This window comes from Falco rusticolus, chromosome 7 (assembly GCF_015220075.1).
Source record: "Falco rusticolus isolate bFalRus1 chromosome 7, bFalRus1.pri, whole genome shotgun sequence".
NCBI classification, from domain to species: Eukaryota; Metazoa; Chordata; class Aves; order Falconiformes; family Falconidae; genus Falco; species Falco rusticolus.
The window spans coordinates 59,921,456-59,938,839 of NC_051193.1; the positions used below are offsets into that span (position 1 = coordinate 59,921,456).

The 17,384-nt window shown below is 39.7% G+C and overlaps 1 protein-coding gene across 5 annotated transcripts in view; it reads left to right on the plus strand.

Moving 5' to 3' along the window:
* Positions 1–187: 187 nt before the first annotated feature.
* The window catches only part of NUBPL (nucleotide binding protein like), a 159,266-nt gene continuing 142,069 nt past the window's right edge, over positions 188–17,384 (plus strand). For 2 of the 5 annotated variants that reach the window (XM_037394038.1, XM_037394037.1), the window contains exons 1-3: positions 192–349; positions 1,277–1,424; positions 6,314–6,348. In XM_037394038.1, the coding sequence (XP_037249935.1) occupies positions 224–349; positions 1,277–1,424; positions 6,314–6,348 (309 nt within the window). In that variant the 5' untranslated portion in view covers positions 192–223. Of the gene's footprint in view, positions 350–1,276; positions 1,425–6,313; positions 6,349–17,384 lie in introns of all 5 variants that reach the window. The other 3 variants (XM_037394035.1, XM_037394036.1, XM_037394039.1) reach the window with 3 other exon arrangements.

Below are 17,384 nucleotides of genomic sequence, written 5' to 3' on the forward strand. Positions count from 1 at the left end.
CTGCGCAACACCCTCCACCTCCAGGAACCTGTCGGCTCTACCCGGGGCGGCCCAGCCTCAGCCCCGCGGCCGGGGCTCCGGGCCTCCCGGGCTCGGCAGGGGCTGGCGCTCGGGCCGAGCGGGGGAGGGGAGGCCCAAGGCGGCGCAAGGGGCGGGCCGCGGCGCAGCCAGACGGCGCCATCTCAGCGCGCCCGGGCGGGGGGAGGCGCTGGCGGCGGCGGGTATGGGGGCTCCCGCCTGGCGCTGGGCGCTACGCGCCGCCCGCCTCCCCGTCGGCGGCGGGAGGGCTCCCACGGCGCCGCGGCGCGACCCGGGCTACGGGCTCGCCGCCCCGTTTGCCGACTCCGCGGTGAGTGAGGCGTGAGCTCTCCGCTGTGCGCCGGGTCCGTCCCGGGGCGGGAGGGGAGCGGGACGGCCGCGGAGGGTCGGGGTGTGTGTGCGCCTGGGCGGGAGCCGCGGCGCGGTGGGAGGCAGGAGGGCCGCCGTGGCCCGGAGCCGCCCGGGTGCCCCGGCGGGCTGCGTCCTGGCGCAGCCGGTTCGGCATCTGCCTTGCGGCGTGGGGATACGGTTGCTGCAGGGCATAGGAGTGGTGTGGGGCATCGGCCGGCCCGAGCAGAGGAAGGTGATGCCAGGACCCGAGCCCGTTCTGCGGCAGTAGCGTCGGGAGCAGCAGCACCGGGCCGCCCGGCAGCAGGTGGGACGCCGCTGTGGAGAGGCAGGCTCCGGGCTGTATCCCGCCCGTCCCGCTGCGGGGGCCCGCAGGGTGGCGGAGCGCTGCGGTGTGTCGCCTTCCGAAAGAGCTGCGAAGCGGGGCGTGCGCCCGTCAGCCGGCACTTGCTCTGTGCCTGTGACACGGCTGGGGGACACGCAGCCCTCTGCAAAGCTGCTTGTGCCTCACCGGCGCCTCAGCACCTGGGGTTTCCCTTTGCCGTTAGCCGTATTTGTCGTGCTTGAAGCAACTGTAACATAAAAGACCGCTGGGTCTAGCCTACTTTTTAAAGCTTCCGACTTTTTAAGTGGTGTTTCGGTTTAACATAAGCCCTTTTCTTTTTTTCATTCCAGTGTTAACATCCATAATACTTAACTGTCTAAACAAAATGCCCCCTGGGGTTATTTTCCAGCAGGCCCCCTGCCCTGGAGCAGGCCTTCCTGGGAGGGCCTGGGTTTGCACCAGCAGTGAAACTCTCAGTGCACAGTTGGGTTCTTCCCTGTCAGCTTTCTCTGTGAAAACTGAAGGTTGGTGCATACGCATTTGCTTGCTCTCTGTTTTTGTTAGTCCTCAGGCTCCAGGGATGAGGCTCTGAGGGACAAACGCGCCCGGATCCTGTCACGCGGGCTGCCGAAACAGAAGCCCATAGAAGGAGTTAAGCAGGTGGTGGTCTGTGCTTCTGGAAAAGGAGGAGTTGGAAAATCAACAACAGCAGGTAAGATTATTAATTTTTTTATTGTTTACTTTGCACATTTTGTAATACTTCATAAGGAATATTTGGGCACTTGATTCGTTACCTTCTAACTGAGTCTAACTAATCCCACTAACAAAGACCTTTGCCTCTGTCAAGTCCCATTGCAGCCATTGAGAATCTGCGTGGTTTTGGCTTCATATGAGTTGCAAATCGAGCAGGCAGTATTGAATTAGTATCTTCATAATACTGCAGCGCTGTCCTGGGACAGTCTGCTCTCTGAAGAGGAGATGCAAGCTGAGGTGGACAGGATCATACGCCCAGTGCAGTGATGCTGTTCCTCCTTCCCTAGCAGTGTAGGTGTGCCTGCACAATGCTCTTCTGTGCTATGTCAGCATAGTTAAGTGCTTTGTAAAGGATGCTAATATTTGGAAAGTTTAAAAATAGGTCTCCAATTTTGTCAACTAGTATAGGCATTTCATAAGCAAAAGGTGAAACAGTAGTTAGTTATAAATCATGCGAATTGATCACAGCCTGGTGAAGCACCTTGAACTCTTCTTCCAGGCCACCATTAGGTTTTGAATAATTTTTCTCTCAAAACTGTGCAGTCCATAGGTGGTAGAACAAGATAGTACATGGGTTACCAGTATTGCAGATTTTAAACAAAGATGATACTGAAGGTAAATCTCTTTGAAAAGATGTCTGTAGAGTGTTAGAAATTTGTTTTAAAGATCTCTTCCTTAGCATCTGGATTGGAAAAGAGTCATCCTTTAGTTGAATGTTGTCTGCTGTTCATCTCTATTTGCTGTGAATAACACATTGATGTAGCTCTTGATTTCTCATTTTGTGGTTTGTGTTACAGCCATGCTTGAAAAGAACTGTCTAATAAATACTAGAACAGACAAATAAGATATCAGTTGTGAGAGTAACTGTAGTAAAAAAAAAAGTAATGGAAAGTATTTTTTTCTCTACATATATGTGTATCCTATGTATAGGGTAGCATATATGTACAAAGACATGCAAATCAATCGATACTTGTATTTCTTAATGATCTACCTTTTAGTTGATGGTTATAATTCATATGGTGGTTGTTTCAGGTTACTGGAAATAGCAAATATCTGTTTTTAAATCAACAGTGTACAAAATGAGCATAATTTTAACAGGAAATTCAGATTATCGTCCTTATGTTTGCAAATGTGCTAATTTATATTCTGCTAACTAGCAACTGTATGTAATTTGTACATGTAGGATGACATACGTATAAATAATACTTAGATGTGGGAGTGCGTACCCATGCATTTAAAAATAAAAAAAAATCAAGGTTCAACAAGCATTAAATAAGAGAGTTGAGATGTAAATGAATCATTCAAATGTTGTTGTATTGGACAGGCTTTTGTTAATGAATGTGTTCATTTGTGATACTGAGAAGAAAAAGTAATTAGATTTTTATTAAAAACAATAAATGTCATGGTTGAGATGAACAACTGAAGATCAGGTAACTTGTACGAACAAAAGTATTGCATGGCATCATTGCTGGATAACGTACTTAAAATTATGTTTCTCATGATGGAGGTTTGTGGGGAATATGTTTGCTGACAGCTCTGTTGGCTCATTATGAGAGCAGGAGTTTAAAAGGAAGGAAAATAGCACGCGTCTCATTCCTAAAGCACCATAGAAAATAACCTAAGTCTTATTGTCTGCATCTCTCTGAAGGGCTGTCAAGGCTCTTCGTATTCTTTCCCCCAGTGTGTTTATATTTCAATTACTCTGGTTCTCTGTTTTAGGACAAGTTGTTATGCATTCTGGTCAGGTTTGTCGGGGCCATTCCTTAACCTGTTGAATAACTCTGTTTGTTGCCTGCAGCTTTCATAGTGTTCTCTGTTGCTTCTAGCACTTTTTGGTCTTCTGAAATCATTGTAGTCAATGATTAAAATAAGAAAATATTTTTCAATGCATATTTAAATACTTTGGTTGCTTGTTGTTGGGTTTTTATGTTTACCTAGTGTAAGTGTTGGTGTGTTTGTTTTGTGTCTCTTTCCTGTCAAGTTTCTGTCTTTTACCAGCAGTCTGCTGCATTTACTCCATCTGGCCAAAGTTGTGGTTTGTGTTCGGGTTTTTTGTTTGGTTGGTTTGGGGTTTTTTTTTGTCTTTTCTGTCCCCCTTTCTTTGCCTTGCCCTGAAGATGAGAGTACTGTAGAAAATTGATCCTGGCATAAGAAGAGTTCCAAGTGTGGTCTTGAAATAAAAGGAGTTTCTAAGTTATTGAAACTCTTACTGTTTTCAGCTGTGGAAGTGGAATGAAATTAATGGCTGGCGTTCTTGCTCACGTTTTGTTAGTCCTGTGGTTTGAGGAAAGTAAAACTACTGATACTGCCAACTACCTTGGCCTTCAGACATTTTTAGCAAAGACCAATGAGCTGAGATTTTTCATTATTTTTCGGGAGAGCTTGTATATTTGACCATGTGTTGACTTTCTCAGTCTTACTAACTGTAGATTTTTTTTTTTTTTTCTTGCATGCTCTTATTCTGCATGTAGGATGTACTATTATTGAAATTCAGCCTTTCAGGGTAGAGGCCAAAAGCCTTCCATTTGCCTGACCAACCCAGACACAAGTCTGGGCTTTGGCAAAGGCAGTAATGGTTTTGTTCATGGTTCGTTTCCAAGAAAATGTAGTCTTTTGATTCTGTGCCTTCTCTACATGTTAAAATATTCTGATAAATAGTCATAAACTGGTTATTCTATTTCTAAATGCCACTTACATTGACATGTAAGTATTGAAAGTTATTTTTCAGGGAGAGTTCATCTTGGTTATCTACAGGTATTTTATTGATGATGTAGATTGTCTCCATCCATGACATGGTTAATCTCAGCTGGCTCCGTACATGTCTGATTTTGGGCCAAGAAGTTCTACTTGTATTGTTAGCTCAGTGTTCTGAGAATTCAACTGTACTATTCCTAGGGCCAGTTCAGATTTGGGAGTTACAAAGTCCAAACTAATAAACCTTCTCAGATTTGTACTGATTTCAAGAAGACTAAGTTGGATCTCCCTGTGCATCACTCTTGGTACTGGTTGGCTTGTTTAGCATGGGCCAAGATACCATGGTAATTTTTCTTAGACCCTGTTGTGAAGTTTAAAAAAATTAGTATGAAAAAAAATTGTATTGAGTTTCTAGAATGTATCTGCTCTGCTCTTCTGTGCTCTTAGTTATGGGAGCTTAATAGTTAGGGGCAATATGAATATTTAGGGTCAGGTTAGGTCCTATGCTACATCTCAGTGCCCTTTTGGAACTGATGGTAATACAAAGACAATGGGTGCAAGAATCAGCTGGGATTTAACAGAGAACATGAGGTGTCCATTTAGATACCTGGCTAAACCCCTGAAGTTTTCACACTATATTATTCCTACTATCTCCCTTTTCCCCTTCAGTAGTCAAGTATCCTTTACTGAAGAAGCATTGTGGATCATACTTCAATTTTCACATTTAATAATTGTATAGGAAGAGAATAGTTATATAAAATGGTTTAAAGACTCTGTGGAGTAACTTGATGTTTCCTTTGTGCCTCTTCAGACATGAACTACAGTTGATTTTTTTTTTTTTTTCCTTGGTCATTTGTTTGCTTGGTTTTCCTTTTCTGTGATTTGTAGATTGGTTTCCACATTTCAGAGGATGAATTTTCCTCTGATTGATTCAGGGAATGGTTAATCAAGCATCTGTTTAAGTAGCAAACTGGAGAATAAAATCTATATGCTTTGTCAGCTTAGGAGCAAACAGGGGCTGTGTGCTTCTTAGGGAGAGCTGTGCGATAATCACCTCACCATTTTGTTTAAAGGAACTTCTCTTTCTCAATACTGTTTTTTAAGCTGTAAATCTGGCTCCCCAGCTTGTTCTCAATGCTTTCATACTCTTCTAGTAGAGCAAGGCTGACTGCAAGTTACCTTTTTTAAAAGACACTGTGGACTGACATAGAGCAATGTGTAAAGAAGGCAAAAGATGTTACCCAAGAAAGAGTGTTGGGGGTTTTTTCCGTGTTTTGGGGTTTTTGGTTTTTTTTTTTTTTTTTTCTTTCTTTTAAGACATGTTACTGCCTGGATTACTATTACTATTACAATTACTATGTCGTTATAGTGACATTTCTAGGAAGTCTTCCTACATAGTTGAAGCTGGTGAGCCATTAAAAGATACCATTTCTTGCATATGCTTTTTAGTTACGGGTTTTATGTATTGGTGGAAATGTAAAAAACTGTAAACCAACTCATTGTCTTTTTAGTTGCTTCACCTTTTTTAATGTTTCCTTAGTTGTTAGAGATGCTTTCAGGGCAGACTTTGTTTTCTGACATAAAAATGAAGTGAAAACCATGCATTGTACCTTTGTCCAGAAAATATTCATGTTTAATATATCACAAGAAATCAGAAAAAGGGGTATGGTCATCTTTTTGGTCCCTGTACTTTAATGGTTGAGGTCAATACTTATCTGATTTCTAGTTTTAAAAAAGTTCACTACAGATTGTGGTGAAGGTTACTGGTGGTATGGTTATTTCAGTTTTATAGTACAGTGTCCACTTTTCAAGTCAGGTGGGTACCTCAACTTTTGTTTCTTGATGTTGTGCTTTGGCATAATACTTATATTGTGTTTTTATTTTGCAGTGTCCTCTAGAAACTCAAGAGTTTGCAAGTTTTTGCAGATTAGCTGCAATTTTAGTCTGCTAGCAGACATGGACTGAAATGTGGGTATTGCTGCCACTTAAACTAGTAAGACTGTAGAGGTGCAAGAAGCTAAAAACCAAGATGATGAATATAGTTAAGTCAGTGTAACATACTTATATTTTCTCTTGTTAGTAATGATAATGTACTCAGTATTTAGAACTGAATTTTCTTGCACTTATTATTTTTTTTCTTCTTCTTTCTTGCAGTAAATATAGCCCTTGCCCTAGCAGCAAATGATTCGGTAGGTGAACATCTCATTATCAGCTTTGATCTGAAACAAGCATGTCTATCATAAATAAAATGGTTACTGCTGAGGGCAGTCACATACATTAATTCTAAGTATTTACTCTGACAGTTAATTTCTTTATTTGTTTTTCATGGACTTCTGAGTTTATATTAATTTATTTGTATTTTATCAGTACCATGAATGACTTGGTTCTCATCCTTTATTGGGTTTGGCAGTGTCCTTTCCCTTGTGTATCTTTTGAGTTCAACTGCAATTCTACAACAATGTGTAGACATAGTTGAGGATGTTTGTGCAGTTTGGAGTCACGTAATAAATAATTAAATTCTATCACTTCAGAGCACTGACTTGGAAAAAACATGAGTAAGTGCTGGATGGCGTCCAAATCAGTTTTTTAAAGCTCTAAAGATTTACTTTTCCTGGAGAAATTAATGTGTAAAAATACTTTTATATATAAACAGCTGAGGGGGGGGGGGGGAAAAGGAGCTACATACCTTCCCTAAAACTTGGAAATATATTTTTTTGAGTGACAAAGCATCATTGTCCAATTTGGTATTGCTCAAACTGTTACTTGGACTATAAATAGACAGTGGGAACCATTCAAGTGTAAAAACAACAGGTCTTCATTATGTCCACCTGCTGCTATAAACTGGGAGTAGTGCCATTGTGCAGGTTTATTGGCACAGAGATAAACTCAGAAGCAAGATTCACTTCTTATGTAAGGGTGTATAATGCAGGTTTTGTACTCATAAAGCATTAATTAAATACAAAGTGTCCTCAAGTACTTCAGTGGGGTAAATGTAGCATCTTTTTCTTACGGTAAAAGAAAAAAACAGGTGGAAGGAGTGAGGTTTACATGCAATCTGCACATTTCCTGTAGGAATTTTGTAAAAGATTTAAAAAATTTCCATAAACTCAGTCATACTTGGTAGGAAGAGAGTGTTTAAAGCTGTTACATGAAATGTGTTTTGTTTTGTATGGCATCTGATCTTGATATTTCACAGTTTTTAATTCTGTGTTTTAAATAGGCTGCTGGAGTAATTTGATTTCAGAGAAAAATCTGTCATCTTGAAAAGTAAAACTGCTTGAATATTTCCTACTAATTAACTTTAAAACATGGCGTTTGCTGTAATACTTTTAGAAAATGTATGTGATCCTGCAATGTTATCTGTGTTGTGGCACGGTCATTGAGTAGCTCCATGGAAACCATGTCAACTAATTGCACATAACTTTCTGTACCAGCTTAAGTGTTTCTAGGATTGTGCCCGATACTTCTCAAACATGCAGTTTTGTGTATTGTTTAAATTTATATTTAGATAAAGCATCTCTTAGTAATTCTGACAAACAAGTTTTGGGATTATGCCCTTTGTTAGGAGTTAAACATCTGGTTGTAAACAGAATAATGTGATACAGCACTTCAGTAGCCCATTAAAACACTTGTAAAGCACACCAATAAGAGAGGCCATCATCTAGAATGATTGAGGAGATTGTTGCTGGAGTTATACGGAAAGTCAGGGACTGAGAAATAATTTTAGATGAAATTGAGCCAAGAAAGTTAAGTAAACAGAGAATAGGCTAGTAATTTCTGATGTTATGATTATGTGGTGGTGTAAAATTGGAGGCCAGCATCTGGTGGATGTTAATCAGTGAAGAGCAGGTGAAGTGGAAGAAATAGCTGGGACTTGCTTGACCTAACAGTCACAAGTTCGCAAGCTGCTGCCATGGTGAAATTGTGCATTAATGTAGTTGCGGGCTAGAAAATATGGAATCAAGGTGTATTGAATAAACCCAACTCTGTCTTGTTTGTTCATGCATTAATAGCTTTTTTTTTTTGAGATAATGGTGGCATACATCATGTTTATGTGTAACATTTGGGCTTGAATTTGATGGTGTGTTCATTTGTGTACTCCCATTGATTTCAGTTTTTTGAGTCAAGGTTATGAAATAAGTGTCTCTGGGACCTTGATCCAGGCTGGGGTTGTCCAGTGCTCTGAATCGTAGGGACCATGACAATGTTCAGTTTTGTTATGGTGAAAAAAATATGTTTTGGTGAAAAAAGAATTAAGTTTACAGAGTCCATTGGTGCCTCCTGATGAAGTTTACAGTGAATTTCTTTGACCTCAGGTATGCACTAATGGACCTCTTAGTTTTACTTTTGATAACTACTGATTGTGCATCACCTTCCCATGGTTTCCCTTCCCTTTGTTGCTATTGTAAGGACATCTCTTTCTGAGGAAGCAGTAATGATTCTGCTAGTAGATCAGAGATTCAGCACCCTCCTGCAACTTCATGACAGTCTTTATGTCTCTTATAAGCAAAATACAGATATATAGAAACTGATGCTTGAACTCAAGGTACTGTTTAAAGGAGGAAAGAAAGTACTTATGAAGAGAGATAGGTCAGTGTGACAATAAATTGGTCTGTGCTTCCATCATTAGATCCAGTCTGTTTCTGTTACAAGTCCGATGTTTGTAACTAGATTTTTCAAAGCAAGTAATATACGGAGCTAAATGACTTAAAAAATAATGTTGTCATCTGATCTTTCAAGTTGTTCTTTTTCAAAGATTGTACAGGTCACAGGCTACTAAGAACAACTGTTTTCTGGTGAGGGAGATCTGTGGAAGATGCTTTCAGAGGAGTCTGGATTAGAGTAGATTCTTGCTGCTTTCAGTAACAGCTGTGATATCTTACTGTTATTTGATAGTGTCATAAGGTGGAAGAAGATTAACAGTCAAAGCATAAAGGATTTTTTTTTTGTCCTCTTGATAAGAGAAAGCTTCCTTCCATCTTCTCTTAAAGGTCTGCTTTCTGTAGTTAAAAACAAAACACCACGGTTTCTATAGCTAGATTTATTTTTTTTTTTCACTATGGAAGCTTTTCCAGTTATTATAGTGATGGTCTGAAGTATTAAGGCATTGACAGAGCCTTGGACATTGTCATTAGCCCACAGCGTTGTTGGCAGAGCTGGGCTTAGAATTCAGGAGTTCAAGTCTTGCATGCTGGTGCTCAGTCTGTTTGGCATATTTTTACCTCATGGTGACAGAGTAAATAATTCAAGATAGGGTTTCATTTAGATGCCTAGATACCACGTCCAAGACAAAGTAGGTTTTGGGGGAGTTTTGATTTTGGTCTCTTTTGGCTTTTGCTGCAAAGCCAGGGGACCAAGCAGGGTGGCTTCTTATCCCTTTCTGGACTGTGAGGCTTTTGGTACCCCAGGTTACCTGTTGTGGATGGATTAGTGAAAAATTGTGTAAGCTCTTGGACTTGTACCAAGACCTATAAATTTATACAGTATTGGTTTTGTGTTAGGAAATAACTTAAAGTTTTACCCTTGTGTCCTATTTTTTTAATTGCTTGCTCAGTTTGACAGCTGATTCTTTTCGTTCTTTTGATGTACCAGTAGTCCGCTGTGCTCCCCTAGGAGCACTTGGGAAGAATTTTTGGGTTTTGTGCCAGGACGATTCATATTCAGGCTAGAATGACTATTTATGAAGGCTGCCTGGCCAGAGACGATTTATTATAGTAGAAACAAGTTGAATTAATAGATGGCAGCAATAATAGGATAGAGATTGCTTGTTTATGAACAGAGTATTTTAGTGAGCAAACACCAGCTGTGCATGACTAAGGATGGCAAAAATCCAGTTGGGAGGCTGTGTGCTTGTGCTGTCACTATAAGGCAAGCTCCCCAGTCAGGTTTCCTTTGACTCTACTTTTCTTTCCAGGAAGATTTACATTTTGCACTATAGGATGAGATGTTTTTTTGCGTCTTGAAGTACAGAGGAGCAAGAAGTAAAACCACATCGAACAATTTAGCATGTAAGCATAAGCGGTAGTGGTGGCACGGGGTTAAAGGCATCCATTTTAACTATTCTAGCCTAACTCCGTGTCAGAGGATTAGTGGGTCAAGCAGACCAGGACCCAAATTTGCAATACATCGAGGGTAATTTTATCTTGGGGAGCGGCCTTTGTTTTCCCAAGCAAACCCCCTGGTTGCTGAGCAACGCGGTACGTTCCCTGGGCGGCCTTCGGTGCTTCCGTGCGGAGGGAGGCGGCCGGCCGGCAGGGGGCGCGCTGCGCTGCGGGGCGGGGCGGAGGGGCCGCGCCCAGCCCTGCCCAGCCGCTCCGCCCCGCCCCCTGCGGCGAGGGGCCCGGCGCCCCCCCGTGTGCTGGCAATAAAGCTGCCGAAAGCTGCTGCAGAGCTGGATGGAAAACACTTAATTCAAACCATATCGCAGGAAACATGGCACAGCGCAGGCTTCGTTATTTTGGAAAATACCCTCACGAGTTTTCTCCTGGTTTATCTGTCCTGCCCATAGGCGAGTAAGGGGTTTCCCACGAACATTAAGTTATAGCATAGTAATGATGTAGCTGTGAGCAGAGTCTTCACGTGGATTTACTATTGCTATAGTAAAATCAGTTTTAATTATTTCAAAATATGAATTTAATCAAACAACACACGTTGATTTTAAAACTGCTCAAAATCTACCCCACCTATTTTCTTTACCTTCCAGCTTTTTTTCCAAGTATCTGGCTCCTGTAATGAAACTGTTTGCCTACAGGATAATATTTGGCTGCTGCATTAATAGATGGCTTCACATCTTGCTTCCTGGTAAGAAAAAATGCCATGTGGGGGGAATAAACAAATCTGGAAGAAATTAGACAATAATGGGCGCCTTAGCTGACTAATTCTGGCATGAAGGCAAGTTTTGACCTGTTTTGTCGTCCTCTTATGCAGCATTCCTAATTATTAGGGTTTGATTTCTAGTCATCTTTACCTTTGTTGCCTAGAGCATCAAAAGACTTTAATTGCTATAGATCAGGCATTCGTGCTTGTTTCTTAATGCTAAAAAGTGTCAATAAAGCTGGAGAAGTTGCTAGTTAGAATTGATTTGGGTGGTTTTGTCAATGACAGCTTAGTTTTGAGATCAGCTGAGAAAATGGGAGAATAAAGCTTAAAAATCTTACTATATTACAAGTGAAAAATGAGTGAAATTAAAAATATTTTTAAACATAGGCCACTTAAAATATTTTAATCAAATCACTGTGTGTTTAATTTGAGGGAAAAAAATTAACTTTTTTTTTAAAGTATTGCATGTAGAGTTAGTTACCTGCATCCTGAGTCTTCAAGTCATTGAAAACAGTGCAAAGGTCAGACTGATGTGAAAGATGGAGCATGTTTATAATTTGGCGTGGCGTGAAAGCAGTGAGGCATCTTGTAGCGATGTAGTAATGTTTAGGAGTCTGATTTGGGTTTTGGTTTGGATTTTGGATAAAATGGTACTGTTCTGATTTTTTTTTTTTTTTTCCCCCCCAGTAGGATACATAATGTGCAAGAAGGCCAAGCAAGGCTGAATTACTGGTATCCAATTATTTTGTAATTGCTCCTAGTCAGATTTCTGACTGTTGTAGAAAAGAGTGCCAGAGAAGTTCTGTACCTGGCAGAAAATTAAAAAGATCTTGAAGGAAAAGGGGTTTTAAACCTATAGAAGTGTGTTTAAAACAAGTCTGCATTTCAAGGATAGAGTGAGAAAACTGCAGTGGTACTTTTTTGGCTTTAATCCAATTAAAAGCTAGGCACTTAAATAGTGTGGAGCTGAAAGGGTTAGAGAATTAGGGATTAAAGGATGGCTGTTCAGTGTGTCAGTATGTCAAACGAGAGATCTAGAGCCTATCCTGATTTTAAGTTCTTTTTTGTCCTGTGTGTTGCTGCTTGCAGGTTGGGATCAGCTCTAAGTCTATAATGATATTAAAAAGGTAAATTTAGAGTCCTTGTAGTGGATTAAGAGCACCAGCTTTAAAAATAACTGGCACCTTCACTTAGAAGAAATTTCTGTCTTTGGGATGGGCTGTAGCTGCTGTATATTGGAAGCACTTCTAATGTAGGGAATCCTTTGCCATATAGAAGAATGACAGCTTATTAACCTGTGCCTCTGTCCCTCCCAGGCTGAACACCAGGGAATTCTGATGGTCTACAGAGTTTACTTCAAAGTAAAATATCGTGTGCTAACATCCAGTGGGGATGCATGTACCCTACCAAGTATCGAAAAAAAGTCTCAGAAAAGATGAGCAAAAATGGAATTAATGCTGTCAGAGTCTCTGGATGTTTAGCAGTAACGCAAGCTGTGTTGATTAACAGTTATTTATAGCAGCTTTTTGTGAGTTCCCCCCCCCCCCCCCCCTTTTTTTTTTTTTCCCTTCTTTCTCTCTGTTGGCATGAAGTCTTTTATCAGGCTTATTCCTCAATGAAGCGGTAGGCAGCTTGGAAAAAAATCAATGAGTATCACCAGATGCTCCACTGAACAGAGAATTATATGTGGTAGGGGTCCTCTGTGATATGTGAATGGGACTGGTTGTACTTGCTTGAAGAATCTGTTAGTGGAAAATGTAGTTGATTTCATAGTTAATGTTACTTGAAGGACAACAAAGGGAATGTACGTAAAGAAAGTGTATCAGACACTAAACAACCCTTAAGTGTCTGCTAAAATAGTTTAACAGGAGGAAGGATATGGATTGTTTTGTCCTGTTGGACCTGTGTCATCTGTACAAGGACCGTGTATAGCAGAACTCACCTGTCTAAGAGAACAAATGTAATAGTTGAATAATTCTGAATGTGTATAACAAAAAGCAAAGGTCGCCAAATTTACTGGTTTTTACAAGACTTCTTTCTGTCAGTATATAGGAGGATTGTGTCTAATATGGCCTTCAACATCTTTATTTTAATTTTCCCCCAAAAGGATTTATTACAACTAAGTTCAGAGCTTGAAAATCATTAATTCAGAATACGGCTATCTTGCAGATCTCTATCACTCACAAGGCAGTGGCCAAGTTCAAAGGCTAAACTGAACTTTAATTATGTTGAGAATCTTGCCAGGGAAGTTGAAGGAAGTAGTGAGGTTAATCTATGCCTGTAATTTATACGCTGCATAAAATGAAGCTGTAGGATTCTCATCTTTCAGGCATATATACAAGAATATCTTCTTTATCTGTTGATGCAGCATTTGGGGTTTTTTTGTAACTGTAGAATCTGTATCTGGTGTCTGTGAAAACTTGTTTTAATTTCTTAGTGTAGGTGAGAGAAATTTATAAATTGGAATGAGAACTTTATTGTTTGTATTTGTACAGGGGTAGGAGATGCAGTGATGATATAGGTGTACCTTATGCTGAATATTTGTCAGAATTCTTTAGAAAGGTCTAATTGAATAAATCAGTATCTTGTTGAGAAATCAGTGGTAGTGAAGTAACGAGGATGATGTAGCCAGTGGTGTAAAAGCAGAAGATGAAGAGGAGTTACAGTTCTTTACCACAGTCCTTTATCCTGTAATTTTAATTTTTTTTTGTGGTCTTGAGCTCACCAATGATCAGAGACCATGACAGCTAGCACTAGTACTGCAGAAAGAGCAACCCCTAGCAGTAGTTAGCCTATGCTGGAGAGCATTTCGCTAGAGAGGGAGGCAAACCTTGAAAGCATTGCTAAGAAGGTACATGTGAACATCTGTGAGTCTTTAAATACACTTTTTGCTGAATAGACTGAGGGACTAGTTTTGTTTTTTTCATGTACCGACAATATATTCTAATTTTGTGTACTGTCTGCCTGATGGAATACTGGTAAGGATCTTGCTCTGTACGAAGAGGTTGATAATTCTGCGTTTGTTAGTTTACTGTATTTTTTCAGAGTAGCTTCCAGTGATGTGGAAGTACATGAATAAATCATATGGGAATGGTTACACTGTCAATTTTATCTTAAGAGTTTAAGCTGTTCAGAACTTGCAGTAAGGCAATAAAAAAATACAGGTCTCTAGCAAGTATTTTTCAAGCGTAATAAACTTGAAGATTGATTCAAACCTTCTTCCACAGCTGAGCAGGTGCAAGGAAGAGGACAAATGTTGAGAAAAGCTCTTTTGAACTTGGTTGTGGCTATGACAGCTGGAGAGACAGAATGATTTTTGTTTAATGGCACAGGTCTGAAGTATGTTTAAAAGGAGAAAATGCAGCCAGAAGAAGACGGTGGAGTTGTATTACCTGAATCCTTTTCCTGCAGAGTCCTGGGGGTGGCTGTAGCAGTGGTGTGTGCTGTGCTCTGAAGAACACTTAGCAGTAGGGGGACTTTGACATGCCTGGATGTACTTTGAGTGCTGCATTTCTGTCCTTGTAACTCTAGTAATACAGAAGAAAAAAAATGATTCAGCATCGGTATGAGATGTATATGCATATGAAAATAGTATCAGAGGACAGACATTAGAGGAATCCTAGCACTGCTTTTTCCTCCTTCCACCTCTTTTTCCTTCTTCTGTCTTTGAGCTGCCACCTTGGCCCTGCTTTCAATCCTTTGTATCTATTCCTTCTGCCCAGATGTTCTTTTTTGCCTTGTCTGATGTTATGCATGATTTTTAGGATTTGTTTTAATACAGCAGTAGTTTGAAAGATGTGCTGATTTATATGAGGTATGGGTTATATGGGTGAAAACACGGTTTATTAAAATATAATTTAATTTTTGTATTATTGTAACTCGTATCTGGATTAAACTTCACTCAGCATGAGAAGTATCAAGTGTTGGTAATTGTGATTAACAGTTTCATGTTGATCAGGTGTCTGCAAATTATTTTGTCTCTTCGGGTTTTAAAACATTGTAAATGCTGGAAGAGATTATTTGGACTGTGCTGTGCCTGTCTTAAAAGATCCCTTGGTAGCTGCCATAATGTTTTTCCAAGAAAATAATAACCCTTTACTCAAGGTTTAATTAGTTTTCTAGGGATGCTTAAATACTGCAAACACAGGGATAGTTGGCAGAGACAAAAATCAAACTGTTGGCTTATTGGCCAGTGCTTTCTGTGTAAGCTTCTACTTTTAGACAGTATGAACTCTTTTTACCTAACATGTTGAACTGCTTGTTGAAGAATGCCCCCCTCCCCCCCAACTTGGGTTATCTTTAGTGAGGTTCAGCCAACGATTTAAAGATTTTCCGGAAGACCTTTCTCTGATAGTCCTGTAGAAAGCACCATGCTTAGAGGAACACTTGTGCTTTCAGTAACATGAGTTGTAGAAACTGGAGGATCCATTAATTATCTTTGTTTGAAGACAACTATTTTATTGAACCTTATCCAGGAACAAAAGCAGTGCGTCTTGGAAATGGGCATCTTTCTTACTTTTGAGGAAATGTGTAAATTGTTTTGAAAAATTACCAGGTTTATTGTATTAGTTTGAAATAAAGATCTACTTTGTCATTTGGAGAAGTGGTTGAATTTGCCAAGACCTTCTAGGTAACTGAGGGATATTTTTTTTTTCCCAGTGTGTATGTATTTTTCCTTCATTTCAGGAAATTTGGTAAACTCATAGATATGTTCTTGCTGGCTCCTAGAAATAAGTGGCATGTGGTGGTGAAGTTCTGCCTATGCCCAGGAGGTCATAAAGTTGGGTCTAATTAATTTGGATCATCATTCCTCTTTAAAGCTTAAGTCCCTTCAGGCTGAAAACAGAACTGTAGTGAGTTGTAAGATCATTGTAGTTAGTCAGTGGAAAGTCACCAGTGTTGTTGGGGGGAAAACCCTCAAAAAATTGAGGGAGACTGTGTCAGTCAGATATAAAACACTATATAGTTTTCCTGCAAATATTTACTTTTATTTGAGAAGGAATTAGGTGGCGCAGTCCTGAGATGATGTTTTGATGGGTTGGATTAGCTGCTGACACAGATAAAGGGACTGAGTCATGAATCCTTCTAATCTGTTAAAATATGTGTTTTGTACAAGAACAAAGAATCTCTAATACTGTTGATGTCTTTGAAATCTAACATAAAAATGGGTCTCTTCTGTCTTTTTGAAATTGCAGCTTTCATACAGTAGGAAAGAAATAGAATAAATAAATTGTCAGAGTAGCTCCCGAACTTTTCTGAAAGTTTTCACAAGATGTTATAAAGAAAAAAATGTTAAAAAGATCTAAATGAAATAATCCATATAACTGCATATGCTTTGCTGTGTTTAATAAAAAAAATACATTGAATAACTGAAGCCAAATTTGTTTGATTTTTGTAGTAAAAACTTATTTTTCAAAGTACATAGTAGATGATCTATGGCAGTGCATTTTTTTACATCTCAGTTGTAAAGTTTAAGATGCATTTGGCTTATATTAGGTAAATTTAACACATCAAACTGTTCATCTGTTAAGGGTGTCTTCAGGGTTCAATAGCAACAGCTTAAAAAAAGAGAAGGAAAAAAACCCCAAAAGCAGACCCACCCCCTAAAGACCCAAACCCAGACCCAAACTCTAATTATTACATATGTTGTAGTAAAAAGGGTCAGTCTTAATTCTCAGGTGTCTAGGCTTCTGTGAGTTAGTCTATTTGTCTTAATTGAAATTCATATTTATTTGGAAGTAGTGGCCTGAATACCTAGATTTTTAATCCAAGTGCATTTCTGTTTAAAAGAAACCAAACCACCAAACTAACTGATTGTGATGCCAAAGAATGTTCTTCATGTTTAGAAAACCCTGTTCAAGGGTTGAGATACTGTATACTTGCATTCGAAGCCTCATTATACTCTTCTAACCAGAAACTTGATTGTTACCACTGAACCTGTATCTTTCTTTCCATCTTTCCTATTGAAACTGTGATAACAAAATGGCTTAATGTATGATACCAAATCATGAAAACGTCATCCAAACAATGGAGCCCACATCTTGAAACACTAACAGTGGAAGTCTGATTTGGCATTGTTGGAAAAGCTCCCATTGCTGCATTAACCTTTCAAACAAGCCCTTAAACATACTTGCTTGCAGTTTTGCAAAATGTTGAATACAGTTAGCTTTTCATGTTAGAGAAACTTCATGTTCGACATTTCAAAGGGTTTGCTCTTTACTGCTTAATTTGCAGAACCTGGAAATTGGTAGTGTGTCTTGCCATCTGTATGAAAAATAGTTTGATTTCCTCAAAATATGTGTCTATATATATATCTGTAAAAAGGCATATAGAGATGAATCTTGCAAGTCTAGACTACATAGTTAAAAGAACTTTTGTTTAGAGATTATTGCCTAACGTACCATAT